This window comes from Marmota monax, unplaced genomic scaffold (assembly GCF_021218885.2).
Source record: "Marmota monax isolate L192 unplaced genomic scaffold, Marmota_monax_Labrador192_F-V1.1 WCK01_AAM20220418_F8-fsc00092, whole genome shotgun sequence".
Lineage (NCBI taxonomy): Eukaryota > Metazoa > Chordata > Mammalia > Rodentia > Sciuridae > Marmota > Marmota monax.
The window spans coordinates 7,216,057-7,231,778 of NW_026692583.1; the positions used below are offsets into that span (position 1 = coordinate 7,216,057).

At 49.9% G+C, this 15,722-nt stretch overlaps 1 protein-coding gene across 2 annotated transcripts; it reads left to right on the forward strand.

Moving 5' to 3' along the window:
• The first annotated feature begins 502 nt into the window (after positions 1-502).
• On the forward strand, positions 503-14,583 carry Tbx3 (T-box transcription factor 3). 2 transcript variants are annotated; one of them, XM_046446241.2, is made up of 8 exons: positions 503-2,203; positions 3,813-4,080; positions 4,997-5,056; positions 5,321-5,467; positions 7,280-7,356; positions 8,484-8,641; positions 10,106-10,779; positions 12,498-14,583. In XM_046446241.2, exons 1-8 carry the CDS (start codon positions 1,815-1,817, stop codon positions 12,957-12,959), a joined length of 2,235 nt encoding a protein of 744 aa, XP_046302197.1. In that variant the 5' UTR covers positions 503-1,814; the 3' UTR covers positions 12,960-14,583. The 2 variants fall into 2 exon arrangements, with proteins under 2 accessions (XP_046302197.1, XP_046302198.1); XM_046446242.2 differs by lacking the exon at positions 4,997-5,056 and having other exon boundaries at positions 509-2,203.
• The last annotated feature ends 1,139 nt before the right edge of the window (positions 14,584-15,722 follow it).

Consider the following 15,722-nt stretch of genomic DNA (forward strand, 5'->3'; position numbering starts at 1 on the left):
CTGAGATCCTGCCGCAACCGTGCGCTCGCTTTCCCGCGAGCCCAGATGTAGGGGAGACCCGCACCAAGATGCACGAGCTTGGGGACCCTTACTTAGCGGCGGCCAGGCGGAGCTCCGCTCCACGTGGGGCTGAAGAGCGCCGCAGCCTGGAGTCTAGGCGCGCACCTCTCGGCTGCCGCCGGTTTAGTCGCGCCCAGAGGCCGAACGCCAACTCGCAGGAGGTCCAGCCGCCCGCTTCGTTCGCCGGGAGTCGGAGGAAGAGGGAGAGCCGGAGAGAGAACGAGCCGCGGCTGGTGGAGAGGCGAGGCGAGGCGAGGCGAGGCGAGCGCGCGAGAGGCGAGCGCCCCTGCCCGGCGCCCGGGCGCGCTCTCCGCCCGGCTCGGCAGGCTAGCCGGCTTGCTCCCTCCCTGTCTCCCTCCCCTTCCTCCCAGGCCCTGCCTCCTCCCTCGATCCCGGGCTAGATGACTGAGGCATTTCAGACGTGGGCTGAGCGAGAGCAAGCGAGCTCTGGGTCTGCAGCGATCTCTCGATAAGCCACCTAGAGGCGACTCTGTGCGCGCACTCCCCAGTGGATCCCGCCCTCCCTCTGATCATGTTGACATATTCACAGGACAGGCAGTAGTACCGATGCGGCGCTGCGACGTTACAGTTTCCGACACCTTCTTTTTATAACTCGGCTCTATCCCCCAGCACTCGACCTGTGAAAACCACGCCTATGCAGCAACACAATTGGTCCGAAAGCGTCAAAGAGCCAATCAAGAGGCCTCCGGCTCCCCGCAGCCCACAGCGCAGCCCGACCTTCTAGAGCCGCCGAGCAGACGCCCGGGGAATTCTAGAGGCGGAGGAGGGTGGCGAGCAGCTCTCACTAGCTTTCCCTCGCTCCCTCCCTCACTCCCTCCCTCTCCTCGCCTACTCTGTCTCTGTCTCTCTGTCTCTCTCCTCTCTCTCTCTCTCCCTCCTTTCTATTTTTCCCCTCCGAATCCTCCCTGCCCTGCGCGCCTGGACACAGATTTAGGAAGCGATTTCGCTCACGTTTTAAAGGACAAGGAAGAGAAGCAGGAGAGACCGGCCAGATTCGGATTGAAACCGAGACACCCTCCGGAGCTCGGAGCAGAGGAAGGAGGAGGAGGGCGAACGGAAGCCAGTTTGCAGTTCAAGTTTTGATAGCGCTGGTAGAAGAGGCTTAAATCAGTGTGTGTGTGTGTCTCTCTCTCTCTGTGTGTGTGGGTTTTTTTCTTCTTCTGTTTTTAAGAAGAGACTTTTTCCACACTCTTGCTCCCTGCTAAAGCCGAGTCTAGCTGCAGCAAGAGAGAGGAAGATAGGAAGCGGGGGACGAAGAGGAAAAGGGGGAGAGTCTTCTAGGAGAACCGTTCGCATTTGCAACAAAGGACCTGGGGGCTGGGGAGCGATTCCGGGGACGCAGGGCTGGGGTGTCTATTTCGAGCTCAGCGGCCGGGCTCAGGCGCGAGTCGAGACCCTGCTCGCTCGTCTGGCTTCGGAAACCGACTTCCAGGAGCGGCTTTTTAAAATCACAAGGCACAAGGACTGTCACCCAGCGACTATGTCTTCTGATTTGTCGCCTTGTCCTCTTTAAAAGCGACATTCCCCTCCCCAAAAGACAATTCCCCCTCTCTTTGAAGTGATTTACTTGTGATTTCTTCCTCCTGTTTTTTCTTTTTTTTTTTTTTTTGCGTTTTTTCAAAAAAAGTATGTGCTGCTGTTGAACAAAAAAAAAAAAAAAAAAAAAAAAAGCAAAAAGCAACAAAACAAAAAAAGCAAGGCAGCCGCTGCGGACTTGTCCCCGCCTGAAGTGGATGAGCCTCTCCATGAGAGATCCGGTCATTCCTGGGACAAGCATGGCCTACCATCCGTTCCTACCTCACCGGGCGCCGGACTTCGCCATGAGCGCGGTGCTGGGTCACCAGCCGCCCTTCTTCCCCGCGCTGACGCTGCCTCCCAACGGCGCCGCGGCGCTCTCGCTGCCGGGCGCTCTGGCCAAGCCGATCATGGATCAATTGGTGGGGGCGGCAGAGACCGGCATCCCTTTCTCGTCCCTGGGGCCCCAGGCGCATCTGAGGCCTCTGAAGACCATTGAGCCCGAAGAAGAGGTGGAGGATGATCCGAAGGTGCACCTGGAGGCTAAAGAACTTTGGGATCAGTTCCACAAGAGGGGCACCGAGATGGTCATTACCAAGTCGGGAAGGTAAGCAAGCGGTGGCCATCCTCTCCCCCCAAGCTCTCCGAGGTTTCCCCCCTCCCTTTATCTCTCTCCTCTCCCAAAAGTCTCTTTTGCCAGTTGTTACGGCTGGGGCGAAAAATTAGTTCTCCTAAAAATGTGTGAAGAGATTCCACAGCCCTGCTCCAGGTGACGGCAGTTTTCAGTGTACCTGGGCGTGTGCATGGGTAGAAAACAGATCTCGGGTCTCTACAGAACAGACAAAATATTCCAGGGGAGTACAGACATCCCTTTAGGAAGCAAGAAAACCACCCCATTGCAGGAAATTTACTCTCCAAGGCTTTTTTTGTAGCCCCCTATTTCATTACTGATGTGTTTTGATCAGTTTTATTTTGTTCTCAGGAGAAAAACTTAAAGCTCCTTTCTTTTGAATGGTAGGGGGAGGCTGACACTGTTCCCCTGGTCTTCTGCCCCTCCACCTAGCCTCCGAGTCTGAAGGGGGCCTGAGCCTGCCAGGGTCAGAAAGAAATGGAAGGGCAAATGGGTTTGTTTGCCCACACCACTTCACATGTCTGTAACCCGAGGAAGAGTTCAGCAGGCAATTTTGGATAATTAAGATTATGTTTGTAGACCTAAGGAGTCCACGAGGACATGCACATTGCTTTTGTATATGTGAATTATTATAAGCCATATTTTACATAATGTTTAGTGGTCCTCGCCTGAACGAAACATGTTTGGAAAAGAGGACCCCAGGATTATCATTTACAATCACTCAGTTTTTTTGTTTTTGTTTTTTTTTTTTTAACTACAGTGTTGGACTCTATCAGGATAAAAATAAAGTCCCCGTCTTGAGGTCTGTAGCTTTCTGTCTCCTTCCAAGCTACACGAGGCCAAAGTTTGGCATACACTCTTCCTTAAACCCACAAGACATTTAGTCAGTGTTCCCAGCAGAGTGCTTCCTTTTAAGTCAGAAGTACAGAATGCCAACACTTGTGTGAAATTAAACAGCAATTTGGTGGCACAACATTGGAGTTTGGGGCTGGCAGCAGGCATGGGGGAGTTCACCCTAATCTGCAAAATTTATTCAGAGAACTTAACTGAAGCCCGTTTGCACTTTCGCCAGCAGCGGGATTGCTCTTGCACCGAAGGGACCCGGGCAACTTGACCTTTATTTCCTTGATAAGTTTAGCATTTTCTCATCAATGGGTGGTGGAAAATTCTAGCCATGAGTAGCACTTCACTGGAATCCTACCCTGAGCTGTTTAGAACTAAATGCACAAAGGAAAAAAAAAAAAAAGATAGGGGCAAGAATTTCTCTGTACAGAGGGCAATCTGTACAGGCACATAGAAAAAAAAATAGACATTGTTAGTCTCTGTAGAGAAATGCAGTGCCATCCTTCATTTGTTTTGAATCTTGAGATATTTAAATATAGAAAATCGGGGCATGTTTCATACTTCCATGTGGAAGAGAATAATTTTGTACCATGTTGCTCTAGTCTGAAAAATATAAGCTCCTCTGTCACAATAAAAAATTTTAAAAGAATAAACAGGAAGCCAACCTCAAGATTCTGAGCAATTTATCTTTTTCTTTTTCTTTCTTTTTTTTTCTTTCTCTTTCATTCTTTTCCTATTATAGGCGAATGTTTCCTCCATTTAAAGTGAGATGTTCTGGGCTAGATAAAAAGGCCAAATATATTTTACTGATGGACATTATAGCTGCTGATGACTGTCGATATAAATTTCACAATTCTCGGTGGATGGTGGCGGGTAAGGCCGACCCTGAGATGCCAAAGAGAATGTACATTCACCCGGACAGCCCGGCTACCGGGGAACAGTGGATGTCTAAAGTTGTCACTTTCCACAAACTGAAACTCACCAACAACATTTCGGACAAACACGGATTTGTAAGTTCCTTTGCTGCTTCCTGCAGATGTGCTTTCTACCCCTCTCTCTCGGAGGTAGTTCTTTCGAGTTCCTTCTAAACTCCTGCGTTTCGGGTCAGACTTCTCCCTTGATCGCTGTAGGTAAAGCCTGGCCAATTTCTGCGGTTTCCGCAGAGCTGGGGGAGGATCCGGGGTGCTTCTCTCCAAATAATGAAGGCCTTGGTCTTCTAAAGAAAATGGGAGCAAGAAAGCACCCTTGTTCATGTTCAGTAAGCTACCCCAGGTCCTTGGTAGATTCTCCCCCCCTGACAGGGAAGCTTCAACCCCACAACTGACAGTGGAAATCCATTGCATTCAGGATTTGTTCTGTTTGCAAACATATGCAACTTCTTCTCTTTGGAATCCAGCCGTCCTCTTTCTTGGGAGAGTTTAAGTCTCCCAGGTTTGATTGTGTTGGTTCAAGGGTGTGAATATGGTTGTGATAATGTGGTTTTCTTTTTCTAAAAGAATTGGGCCAAGGTGACAGTCAGGTTTACAAGAAATGAGGGTGAGGTCTTTCGGTGTGAAAATAGTGCCTAGATGTGGATTCAGTGAGAACCGTGCTTAGAAACTTTCAGAAGACTGGGATTGCTTGTAAAAGTCAGGCGAGGCACCTTTTGCCCCTTCCTCCACCCCTCCCCAACATTTCAATAAAATAAACAAAGTGATAAGCGAGGAATAAGGAGAAAGATTAGGCCCAGGAAGACGTGAAGGGCGCGGAAATATCTTCCTCGGGCAGGAATTGCATTTAAAGCCCTTGATTTGATTAGGGCATAAATATTCCTCTCTGAGTTCAGCCTTTCAGGGCTTTAAGTGGACCGGGCTCGTCAATTAGTGGGCGCTTAAAGTACTGAATCATTTTCTAAATTAAAATGCATGTTTTTCTCTATCTTTTAAGACTTTGGCCTTCCCAAGTGATCACGCAACGTGGCAGGGGAATTATAGTTTTGGGACGCAGGTAGGCTAGGGTTCAAGGCATAAATGAACCTTAGATGGCGAGGGTGGGGGGGGGGGTTCCGTATTGGAAATTGAGGAGCAATTTGGATTCTCCAGAAGATTACATCTGTGGAGTGAACTGTACCCAAGAGGTACTCCCATCCAAGTGTGGGACCCTGCTGGTGGGGGAAGATGTCAGCCTAACAGGGGTCCTAAGATTGCATTTGTCCTGCTAATCCTTAAAAAAAAAAAAAAATTGTGTATCTCCTCTTCCCTGCCACTGCAGACTATATTGAACTCCATGCACAAATACCAGCCCCGGTTCCACATTGTAAGAGCCAATGACATCTTGAAACTCCCTTATAGTACATTTCGGACGTACTTGTTCCCCGAAACTGAATTCATCGCTGTGACCGCATACCAGAATGATAAGGTAACTGAGAGGGCTTTTCTTATTTTAATGGTGATATTTCCCCTCCCCTTTAAAAAGTTGCTTTGGTTCCGGGTGGGAACATTTAAAGGGAATTGGGATGTGAGCCTCGGATTTTCTTCTGTGATTTGACCTTCGGCTGGAGCCAGTATGGGAAGAGGCTCTGGCACCTTCCAGGAGGAAGAAACAAAACATTCCTCCACCAACTAGGGACCCAAAGCTGAGCAAGAAAAGCCTCCTTGATTTTTGGCAGCAAGAAGCTCCTGTACCCAAGGTCCCTGATACACTCTAAACCCTGAGCCCTGGGGCTGTTCTGTGTTGGTTTCAATGTTCGTCCTCTTCCCCTTTTAGGAAGAAGGATCCAGAAATAAGGTTGCGGGGAAAGGAAGCTAAAAATTTCAGGCAAAAAGTCTTTTGGATTCAGGGAGGAGAATTCTAGTGGAGACCAGCTTTTCTCCTCTAGCCAGAAATCCCCGAGAAGCTGGTCTGGTTTTTATTACCTTTTATGCTGCTGTGTTTTTTTATGGTGTGTGTGCGCGCGTGTTTGGAAGAACCTATCCTGATCACAGGGTCATGTGAATGGAGTTGTCTGTGGCTTTCTACTTGAGGTAGCCAAAGTCACCACTTTATTTGAAAGTTTTTTCTCCCTTGGACCTGATGCTGGGTGCTGGAAGGGCCCTCAACAGTACACCTGAAATGCACTGTTCTGAGGCCTGAAGGTCAAGGGCACAGAGGTCCAGAGAAAGCAGTGCTTGACCAGTGCCAACCGTGGCTACTTGAAGGCAGTAATGGGGGTGACAGCAAGGGCTGGGGACTCCTGCTCTTCAGCTGCTGAGCCCTCTGCTCACCTGTCAGCATCCATCCTGCATTTAGAACTCACTCTGACTGTCATGGGTCCCTGTGGAATGATCAAGGTGTTCCAGGTAGATATCCGTAGGCTGGAGACTAAGAGGACATCATCACCTTCTCCCCCTGTCAAATGCAAAACCTGAAGTCAGGCATCCTGCAGGGACATTTCAAGACCCAGAAGCCAACCCAGGGCTCTTTTCCCACCTCTGGTAACTTGGAATATGTGACACGCCCCCACCCCCCAAAGGGAAGGGATTTGAAAGATGACAAACTATGGCATTGTCCTCAGCGTGCAAAGTGCAGGTCCCCTCTAGACCCAGAATCCTATGAAACTAAGTTGTTCATGTAATAATAAAATAGAGCATTTTTGATCAGACAAAGAGGCCACTGGGTCTCCTCCACCTCATTGTGGTGGCAAAGAATATAAAGGAAAACAAATGTTTCCAGAGATCTTTCAGTCTTTTTAGAATCCGTGATTGTCAATAGTGTAATTCCTCAAACCACCCCCCACCCTAGGAGGAAAAAAAAAATCAAACTTTAGCCCAAGGGTAGCGAAATCCCATAAATCATTTTATTAGATTCATGGAAAAGGTTGGCTCGCGCGTGTGTGTATGTGTGTGTGTGTGTGAGAGAGAGAGAGAGAGAGAGAGAAAGATTGCATATAAAGGCAGAGAGGAGTGTGCCTTAACATATATTATGATTAATCGCATTGTATAGAAATTCAAAATGAAGACACAATTTTAAGATCAACAGGTTGTCCCTCTTGACAACTTCAAGAAACTTTGCATTGCTAACCCCAAGCTGTCAACTGCCTCCTATGGAACAGACTCCTCTTTAACCTGGCACATCCACATGACCTCTATTGGCACCCAGACTTCTAGGAGGCTGTTGACCTGGGGGAAACATCTCAGAACATTCTAGAAAGTGAAGCTCATGCCTCTGTCTTGCTTGTGTCTCCTCCTCTAGATAACTCAGTTAAAAATAGACAACAACCCATTTGCGAAAGGTTTTCGGGACACTGGAAATGGCAGGAGAGAAAAAAGGTGGGTTGAGATAATTATTCATTTCTCGGATAATTTAGGGGAAAAAATTACATTTCTAGGACTAAACTTTCAAGTGTTAGAAGTGGGATTCAGGAATTTATTCTCAGAAGAGCGGGTAGAAGCTAACTGACTTCCCACTCACTACACTTTGTGAACGTACATTGCAATTTTTCTACATATGACTTGTAGCCTTTAAAGAAACAGATGAGTCTATACGATAGTTGTCTCTGGAAAAAAAAGCATTGAGGATAACAGATTACATAGGGATGCCTATTAATTGTAATTAATTTAAATTCGTCTTGGGCAGATCCCAGACAAGGACCAGGCCATTCACAAAATGCTTTGGAATTTTTGCAATCTTGCCTTCCAAATACCATCAGACAGAGCTAGGCCCCTTGAGAAATCTAGTTCCCCCCACTCTTAATAGGGACATGTATCATTTTGCATTAAGCAGACAGCTAGAGAATATATGAGAGCAGTTCTCCCTCCCCCAACCCGTTTTCAAAAATTTTTTTCTAAAATCCAGAAAAATGCCTCAAATTTCCATCCTGCCCCTGGAGAGTGCGCATTGAATATTTATTTATTTATTTATTTTTTGCTAACATCTAAATGAATTTTAACTCCAGTTAACGTGTTGGTGAACCAATTACTGTAGAGTGCACCATGAAATAACCACTTCCTCCCGACCTTAGCAACCATCCAGGAGTTGGGTAGGCTGGGGACAGACAGCATTGTGTTCTCAGGGTTGGACACCCACTTGCCTCCCTCTACAAGGCTGGCATTCAGCTGTCCCTGGCCACCTCCTGCCCTCTGTCCTCCTGGTTTTAAACAAGGTGTCCTAGTTCAAGCAAATGTCCTTTCCCAGTGAAACCCTGATCTTGAATATATCCACCTGAAGCCCGCCCCCCCCCCACCCTTTGCAATACTCTGTATCTCACTTAAAGGGTCAGAGTGGGCTGGGGCTGCATGGCTGCCCTGGGGCCATCAGATTTTAGAGAAGGAAATCTGTTGTGTGGGGGGGTGTGTGGCAGAGAGTGAGGTGTGCATATGCCACTTTGACAGGAGTGAGGGAAACAGGGGAAGTGTGTGTTTTGCTCTGTAACGCTGGGTGTGGGCTTCTGCCACAGAAAGCAGCTCACCCTGCAGTCCATGCGGGTGTTTGATGAAAGACACAAGAAGGAGACAGGAACTTCGGATGAGTCCTCTAGCGAACAGGCGGCCTTCACCTGTTTCACTCAGGCCTCCTCACCAGCAGTGTCCACTGTAGGGACATCGAACCTCAAAGGTAAGCCTGGCCACCTCGGCAGGACCTGGACTCCAGGTCATTGGGCCTGGAGATGTTGGGGGTGGGGAGGCCTGGAGCCTAGACCTGGAGACTCACCTAGTGCAAGCTGCAGACCCTTCCAGACATCTGTAAACAGGAGCCAAAGTTCAAAAAGGGGGTATCAGGTGAGTCCCCTCTCCCTGAGGTCATAGAGGGAAAGCTCAGAGTCTCTTCTCCTACTGCCTTATTTGGCTCAGGTGGGGTGGTGTGTTTGTATATTACTTCTTGGCAGGGGCCACGTTGAAAGGGTGCCTGATGCACTTTCTCTCTCTCCCTCTTGGTCTACCCTCCCAATCCCCGACCCCCAAACCTCCCACCATGACAGTCTTCAACTACTGACATACCCTTGGCCTGAATTCTACCTCAAAATGTGTTGGGTTGGCAGGAGGGAAGGCATTCTCTGCCCCTGGAACTCAGGAGGTGGCTAAGGAGACACTCAACTGGAGAACAACAATTCACCTGGGGTGGGGGGTGGAGCACTGGAGATGAGCAGCCGGTGAGGTTGGGGGTGGATGAGATGGTTCCAATCCCCAATTGGTTTCCTGTGTTTTTAAAGAGCAAGCACTATTTATTTGAAAAGACACACAGAGCCTCTCAACTGGAGGAAAACTGTTTCTAAGTGAAATCCTTAATGTCTTCAATCCATTTAAGCTTTAAACATAAAATAGGATCCCCCTCTTTTTTTTTTTTTTTTTTGTAGGACACCCACAGAGGGTGTGGAGAAAGAAAAGGAAGGAGTCTCTGATTGTCCTGGGGCAGTGGGGGGGGGGGGGAGCTGCTGATCACCCATTTTGTGGCAGGCACTGGGGCAAATGGAGCAGGCTCAATTGAGTGTGTGCTGGGGGAGGGGTGTTTGCTTCAGCCATTACCAATTCAGATGTCAGGATTCTTTCCAAACAAATCTTTCCAAAGTAATCCACAAATTTGTGGAAGGTGCTGCTCTGCATCTCACTCCCCCAACAAAGACTGGTGATAATTGGAATGTGCTTCAGCAGTGACTTTTAAAGTAACTTAGTTTTTATTTTAAAAAAAGTTAATTTGCAATCGAATGGAGAAAGCTAGTGAAGGTTCTGACGCTGTAGGAGCTCAATCCGTGCTTCTGGTGGGGGGAGAGGGGAGGGGGAAGGACAATTCATTAGAATAAGAAGGGCTACTGGTTTGGGGAATTTCTCCCAGAGGTGGGTTAAGCTCCTTCCAAACACTTTAAATTCCTTGTTAGCTTATTGAATCTAAAAGCTAAGGCGTTAGGTATCCTCCCTTCCCATTTTGCAGATGAGAAGACTGAGGTGCCAGAGGCTAAGGGGCCTGCCCGGGCTTCCACAGCCAATTGGGATTCAGATCAGGAACTGGACCCCCGCTGGTGCACTTCGAAGCTAACGCCCTTCCGCTTGGCTTTTTGTCTCCCCCACTTTCTTTCTGTGCTAGATCTGTGTCCCAGCGAGGCTGAGAGCGACGCGGAGGCCGAGAGCAAGGAAGAGCACGGCCCCGAGGCCTGCGACTCGGCCAAGATCACCACCACCACGTCGGAGGAGCCGTGTCGCGACAAGGGCAGCCCGACCATCAAGGCTCACCTCTTTGCGGCGGAGCCAGGCTGCCGTCCCCGGGACAGCGGGCGGCTGGACAAGGCGTCGCCGGACTCGCGCCACAGTCCGGCCACCATTTCCTCCAGCACCCGCGGTCTGGGCGCCGACGAGCGCCGGAGCCCGGGCCGCGAGGGCGCGGCCACGGCCAAGGTCGAGGAGGCTCGCGCGCTGCCAGGCAAGGAGGCGTTCGCGCCGCTCACCGTGCAGACGGACGCGGCCGCGCACCTGGCCCAGGGCCCCCTGCCCGGCCTGGGCTTCGCGCCGGGCCTGGCCGGCCAGCAGTTCTTCAACGGGCACCCACTGTTCCTGCATCCCGGCCAGTTCGCCATGGGGGGCGCCTTCTCCAGCATGGCCGCGGGCATGGGGCCCCTGCTGGCCACCGTGTCCGGGGCCTCTACTGGCGTCTCGGGCCTGGATTCCTCGGCCATGGCCTCTGCCGCCGCTGCGCAGGGACTGTCTGGGGCATCTGCGGCCACCCTGCCCTTCCATCTCCAGCAGCACGTCCTGGCCTCTCAGGTAGGTGTCCCCTCTTTCTGCCTCAGCAGCTGCGGTTTTCCCACCTTTTGATTCCAGACCCTCGCAGCAGCTCCCTTGCCTTAGAATAATAATATATAATAACAGTCATTACAAACTATTATTTTTAATCGACCCATTACTAGGTGCAAGATTTAACTCACTGAGTCATCATGACCTCACCCCCCCCCCTCCTAAAAAGGCTTCCCCAGGGCTGTTTCCTGCAGAGTAGATAGTGCTAGAGATAACAGCGGGACCTAGTGCTCACGAGCAGCAGGCTGTCTCCTAGGCCCTTCATCTCTTCTGACTCTTTTGATCTAAACCTTCAGTGGGACTTTTGACACCTCCACTTTTCAGCTGGAGAGGAAGAGGCCTGCAGATGTTGAGTAACTTGTCTGAGGTCACACAGCTAGTCCTTGGTGGAGTTGAGACTCTGTCCCAGGCTATCTGACTCCAGGGCCTTTTTCAGGGTTTTTGGATTTTAGTTTTGGAGCTAAAATCTCTAGTGTCAGAGAGCCAACTGTTCCCCAGGAATCCAAGGACTAGAGGGTGACTGAGGCCTGGGGGGTGGGAAGTGACTTCTGGGTTGAGTATTCATTCAGTCTCTGCTCCCTACCCCCACCCCAAGTAGGCCAGCCTGTCCCCCATAGGGTTAACAGTTTGAGCACGCGTGGGAAATGTTGGAGGAGAGGGACCAGCAGGGGCTGTGGCAGGCCTCTGTATGGTCAGACAGCTGTGCTGGGGAGCAGGCTCAGGCCGCTCAGAATGCTCTGAACCTGCTGAAAAGGTTCTCTGGGATTTTCTGCAAGCCCTTGCTTTTTGTTTTGCTGAACACTTTGTCTCCCTTGCCAGAGCCACAAGGCAGGACTGGCCTCCCCTCTTGGGGAGGAGGGGGCCGAGAAAAAGGGCTGGCTTGTGGCCTCTCTCAGTTCCTCCCCTGTCCCCTGAAGGATTCTCCTGGAGACTGGGTCACAGGTAGCAGTAATAGGTGCATGTGCACCGGCCTGGGCATTCAAACACTCTAGGCATGGTGCAGACCCAGGCTCCCTACATTTTAAAGTCTCTTTCTGCCACTTATTAGCTGAATAAATCCCTGGGCCCCTGAAGCCTGCCTCAGTTTCCCACCTGTGACACTCAACAATTAGGCCAGGTGATTTCTTTGTCTCGGACAGCCAAATGCCACCCCACTCAGTTTGCTTTGCTTCACATATTCCATACTTATTTGGGGGTCTCATTTGGGAAACTTGCAACTGGAATCAAAGATTGGAGAGGATAAGAATGCCTCCCCACCCCCCCAAAAAAGTCTCATAACATGTCCCCTTGGTTTTCCTTCAGCCATCTCTGGGTTCGACTGAATCCATAGCCCACTTAACAGGTGCAGCAAATTTTTTTTTGTGGGGGCGGGGGGTAGGTGGGACTAGGTGCTGTGGGCCAGATACTATGTGTGACAGTTGTGGCCATTACCTTATTTCCAAACACCAGTCCTCAATCAGTATATGATGCTTTGCTGTTCCCTGATTGTTCATATCAGGAGGCTGAAATGCAGTGGTTCCATTCCTCTGCCTAGGGGGACATAGCTAAGACTGGAATCTAGACATGTCATATCATCCCAGTGCCCCAAAGGAAAGGCTTTGCCGGGGTGGTGGGGAGGATTTGGAGGAGACTGGCTCCTCCCGGCCCCGCAGTCCCTGATCTCAGTGTGGTTTCTCTTCCTTCCCCAGGGCCTGGCCATGTCGCCTTTTGGAAGCCTCTTCCCTTACCCCTACACGTACATGGCCGCAGCAGCTGCCGCCTCCTCGGCTGCGGCCTCCAGCTCCGTGCACCGCCACCCGTTCCTCAGCCTGAACAGCATGCGCCCGCGGCTGCGCTACAGCCCCTACTCCATCCCGGTGCCGGTCCCCGACAGCAGCAGCCTGCTGGCCACCGCGCTGCCTTCCATGGCGCCGGCCGCGGGGCCCCTGGACGGCAAGGCCGCTGCCCTGGCCTCCAGCCCCGCTTCGGTGGCCGTGGACTCGGGCTCAGAACTGAACAGCCGTTCCTCCACGCTCTCTTCCAGCTCTGTGTCCTTGTCTCCCAAACTCTGCTCCGAGAAGGAGGCGGCCACCAGCGAACTTCAGAGTATCCAGCGATTGGTCAGTGGCTTGGAAGCCAAGCCCGACAGGTCCCGCAGCGCGTCCCCCTAGACCCCCTGCTGAAAAGTCTCTTCATTCCAGTTCAGTCAAATCTGCAGCGCACTTTGTTGGATGTAAACTAAACCACGGGCTGTGGGGTTACCCCCTTCCTTTTGCAGTGGTGTCTGGGAAGGGGCAATCGACTCCCTTGAGAGAATGTCCGAGAGACAGACCCTGTCGCCTTGGCAAGGTTTATAGATCTCAGTTCTGGCTCAGATTCGGGGGGGCTCAGAAACCACTGTTGCATCGAGCCACCCGGTGGAAGCATGGCATGTGTGTCCTGAGACTGCCATCCAGGCTGGTCTGGAAGCTGTGGCCCCAGGAAGAGGTAGCTGAGCCCTCCAGGGGGGAGAGGTGTTGAAAAGCATTTCCCTCAATGTGGATTTATATGATCTATTTTTTTTTTCCTTTCACCGTGTCAAGTGGAAACAAATAAAATTTTTAAAAATCGGGGGCAAATGCATACATTAAACATGATTGTGAAGAGTGAAAAACTTCATAGTGACTTGCATATTGGTTCTCAATAAATTACTGAGCAGCCTTGTTTGGGGAGGGAGGTCCCTGCCATTCTTGTTTAGTCTATATTAAGGAAATCTGTGTCTTTTTAATATTCTTGTGATGTTTTAAGAGCCGCTATAGGTCTCTTCTTGCATGTTCCACAGTAGTATATTTGTGGTTTTTATTTTGAACGCTTGCTTTTAGAGAAAACAACACAACCCCATCCCCTCTCAACCTGTGCGCTCAAGTCTGCAACCCCAAGGAAGTGGGGGGGGTGGGGGGGACACAGAGAAGGGGTGGGGGAAATGAAAACTGAATTTATTTTATCTGAGCTCTGTAGCTGGATTGACGTCCCTCTTCGACAGTTTGTTCTTTCCTGTATATGCAATAACAAGGTTTAAAAAAAAATAAAGAAGAAGCGAGACTATTAGACAAAGTATTTATGTAATTATTTGATAACTCATGTAAATAGGTGGAATATGAAAATGCTTGGAAAATTAAACTTTAATTTATTGACATTGTACATAGCTCTGTGTAAATATGATTGCAATTGTCAGGTTTTTGTTCTTGTTTTCTTTTAGTCAATTTTATTTCCAGGTCACAGAATTGCTGTTCACACTAGAAAACAAGACTTTCTGCACCGACATCTACACACTTTCAAAAGAGTTGTCTGCAAAATTTATTTTTCTTTTTTAATGTCAAGAGTAGGGGTTGTGTGTGTGGGGGGAGTGCTGTTTCCTATTTTAGCCAAAATTGGGGAGGAGTTAGCACTTCCCAGCTCCACTTGAAATTCCTGAAAATATAACACCCTGAGAGTGGTCCTGGGATTGGTGTGGGCTGGGGGGAGTGCAGAGACTGTGGTTTGACTTCCCAACTTTCCTTTCATATTTGTATCTGCTAGTCTCTGATTTCCTCCAAATGAAGTGGAATTTAACTACTGTTGTCAATCTTGATGGCGTTTTGAATTGGTGCCTATAGGGAGAGTCTCAGTTCAAAAGTCAGGTGCTGAGGGATGGTTTAAAAGACAAAAATCCATGAAGGTATATTTTGTGTTATAGTTGGCGAGTTCTTTGGTTTTCTGTATTTTTTTCCTCTTTAAAACATCACTGAAATTTCAATAAATTTTTATTGAAATGTTTTTGGGCCTTGTGTTAAATGCTTTCTCGCAACTTTCCCTGAAGGTAGAGAACCGGAGAGGATTCTGTCTCTTCTTTGGCCTCCCCCCCGCCCCTTTCCCTTGCCTTTAAATAATTTTAAGACCGCCCCCAGCCAACCAAAATGAGATGTCACTCAAGTTACAAAGCTAAGAACAAAAGTCCCGTACTACAGCGGAGCCGCTTCAATCTGAAAATACTTTTCTTTTAAATTAGGGAGCAAAACGGCAGAGAAAAGGAGCCTGATCTGAATTCGAAAGAATAGTAATTTCAGATACTTAAATTTTAATAGGGAAAGACCCGTCCTGTCCCGAAGTCAGCTTTTCCCACAGGAATTCGACCAAAAATAAGTTTGAGCTCCAGGAACGGTTTTTTTTCGGTTTAAGTTCGCTCTCCCTTTTGAGACAGATCTGGGAACTCCAAGTCAAAAATATCTCCTGCACAATGTGTTGGGCGCGGGGGGTGGGGGGGGGTGGGGGAAAGACTAGCAGAATCCCCAGGCGACCAGAGCCGCTGGCCAGCCGGTGACTCCTCCAGGTTGTAGGAGAAATGGATCAAGAGGAAGGCTTCTCGCCCCCACTCCACCCGGCAGTCCCGGGTGTCTTAGACCCCACCAGGCTGGCCCGGGGCGCCTCTACGAGGCCCCATCCATCCTCTGGCTGTGCGTGCAGGGCGCCGACAGTTCTGCGCAAACTTAGCTGTGTCTCGAGAGGGAGGAGGAAAGTCTTCCTTGCATTTGAAAGGCGCCTATTTCACCTCCTCCAAGGTAAAAGTCGCCCCCGAGGGCGATCCTTACTTCTCACCCGTCTCCAAGAGTTTAGGAAGTTGCCTTTTGAAGTTCAATTTATCTTTAAAACATTCAATTTAAAAAAATGCCAGGGCCCAGTCAATTTTAATCTCCCCACCCCCAGGCTCACCTCGGAGTTGTCTCTATGTCTTGGGGGTGGGGGGAGGTAAGGGAAGTTTCTCCAGGGTTAGTCCTTAGGCCTTTTCTTGCCCTGGGGCCCATGACGCGAGGGCCCAACTGGAGCCTGGCTGGCGGCTGACTCGCTCCCCCCCCCCCCTCCGGAGCCCGCCTGCCCGGCCCCACGTCCCTATCACCTTCAGGCCTCTTGAACGGCCG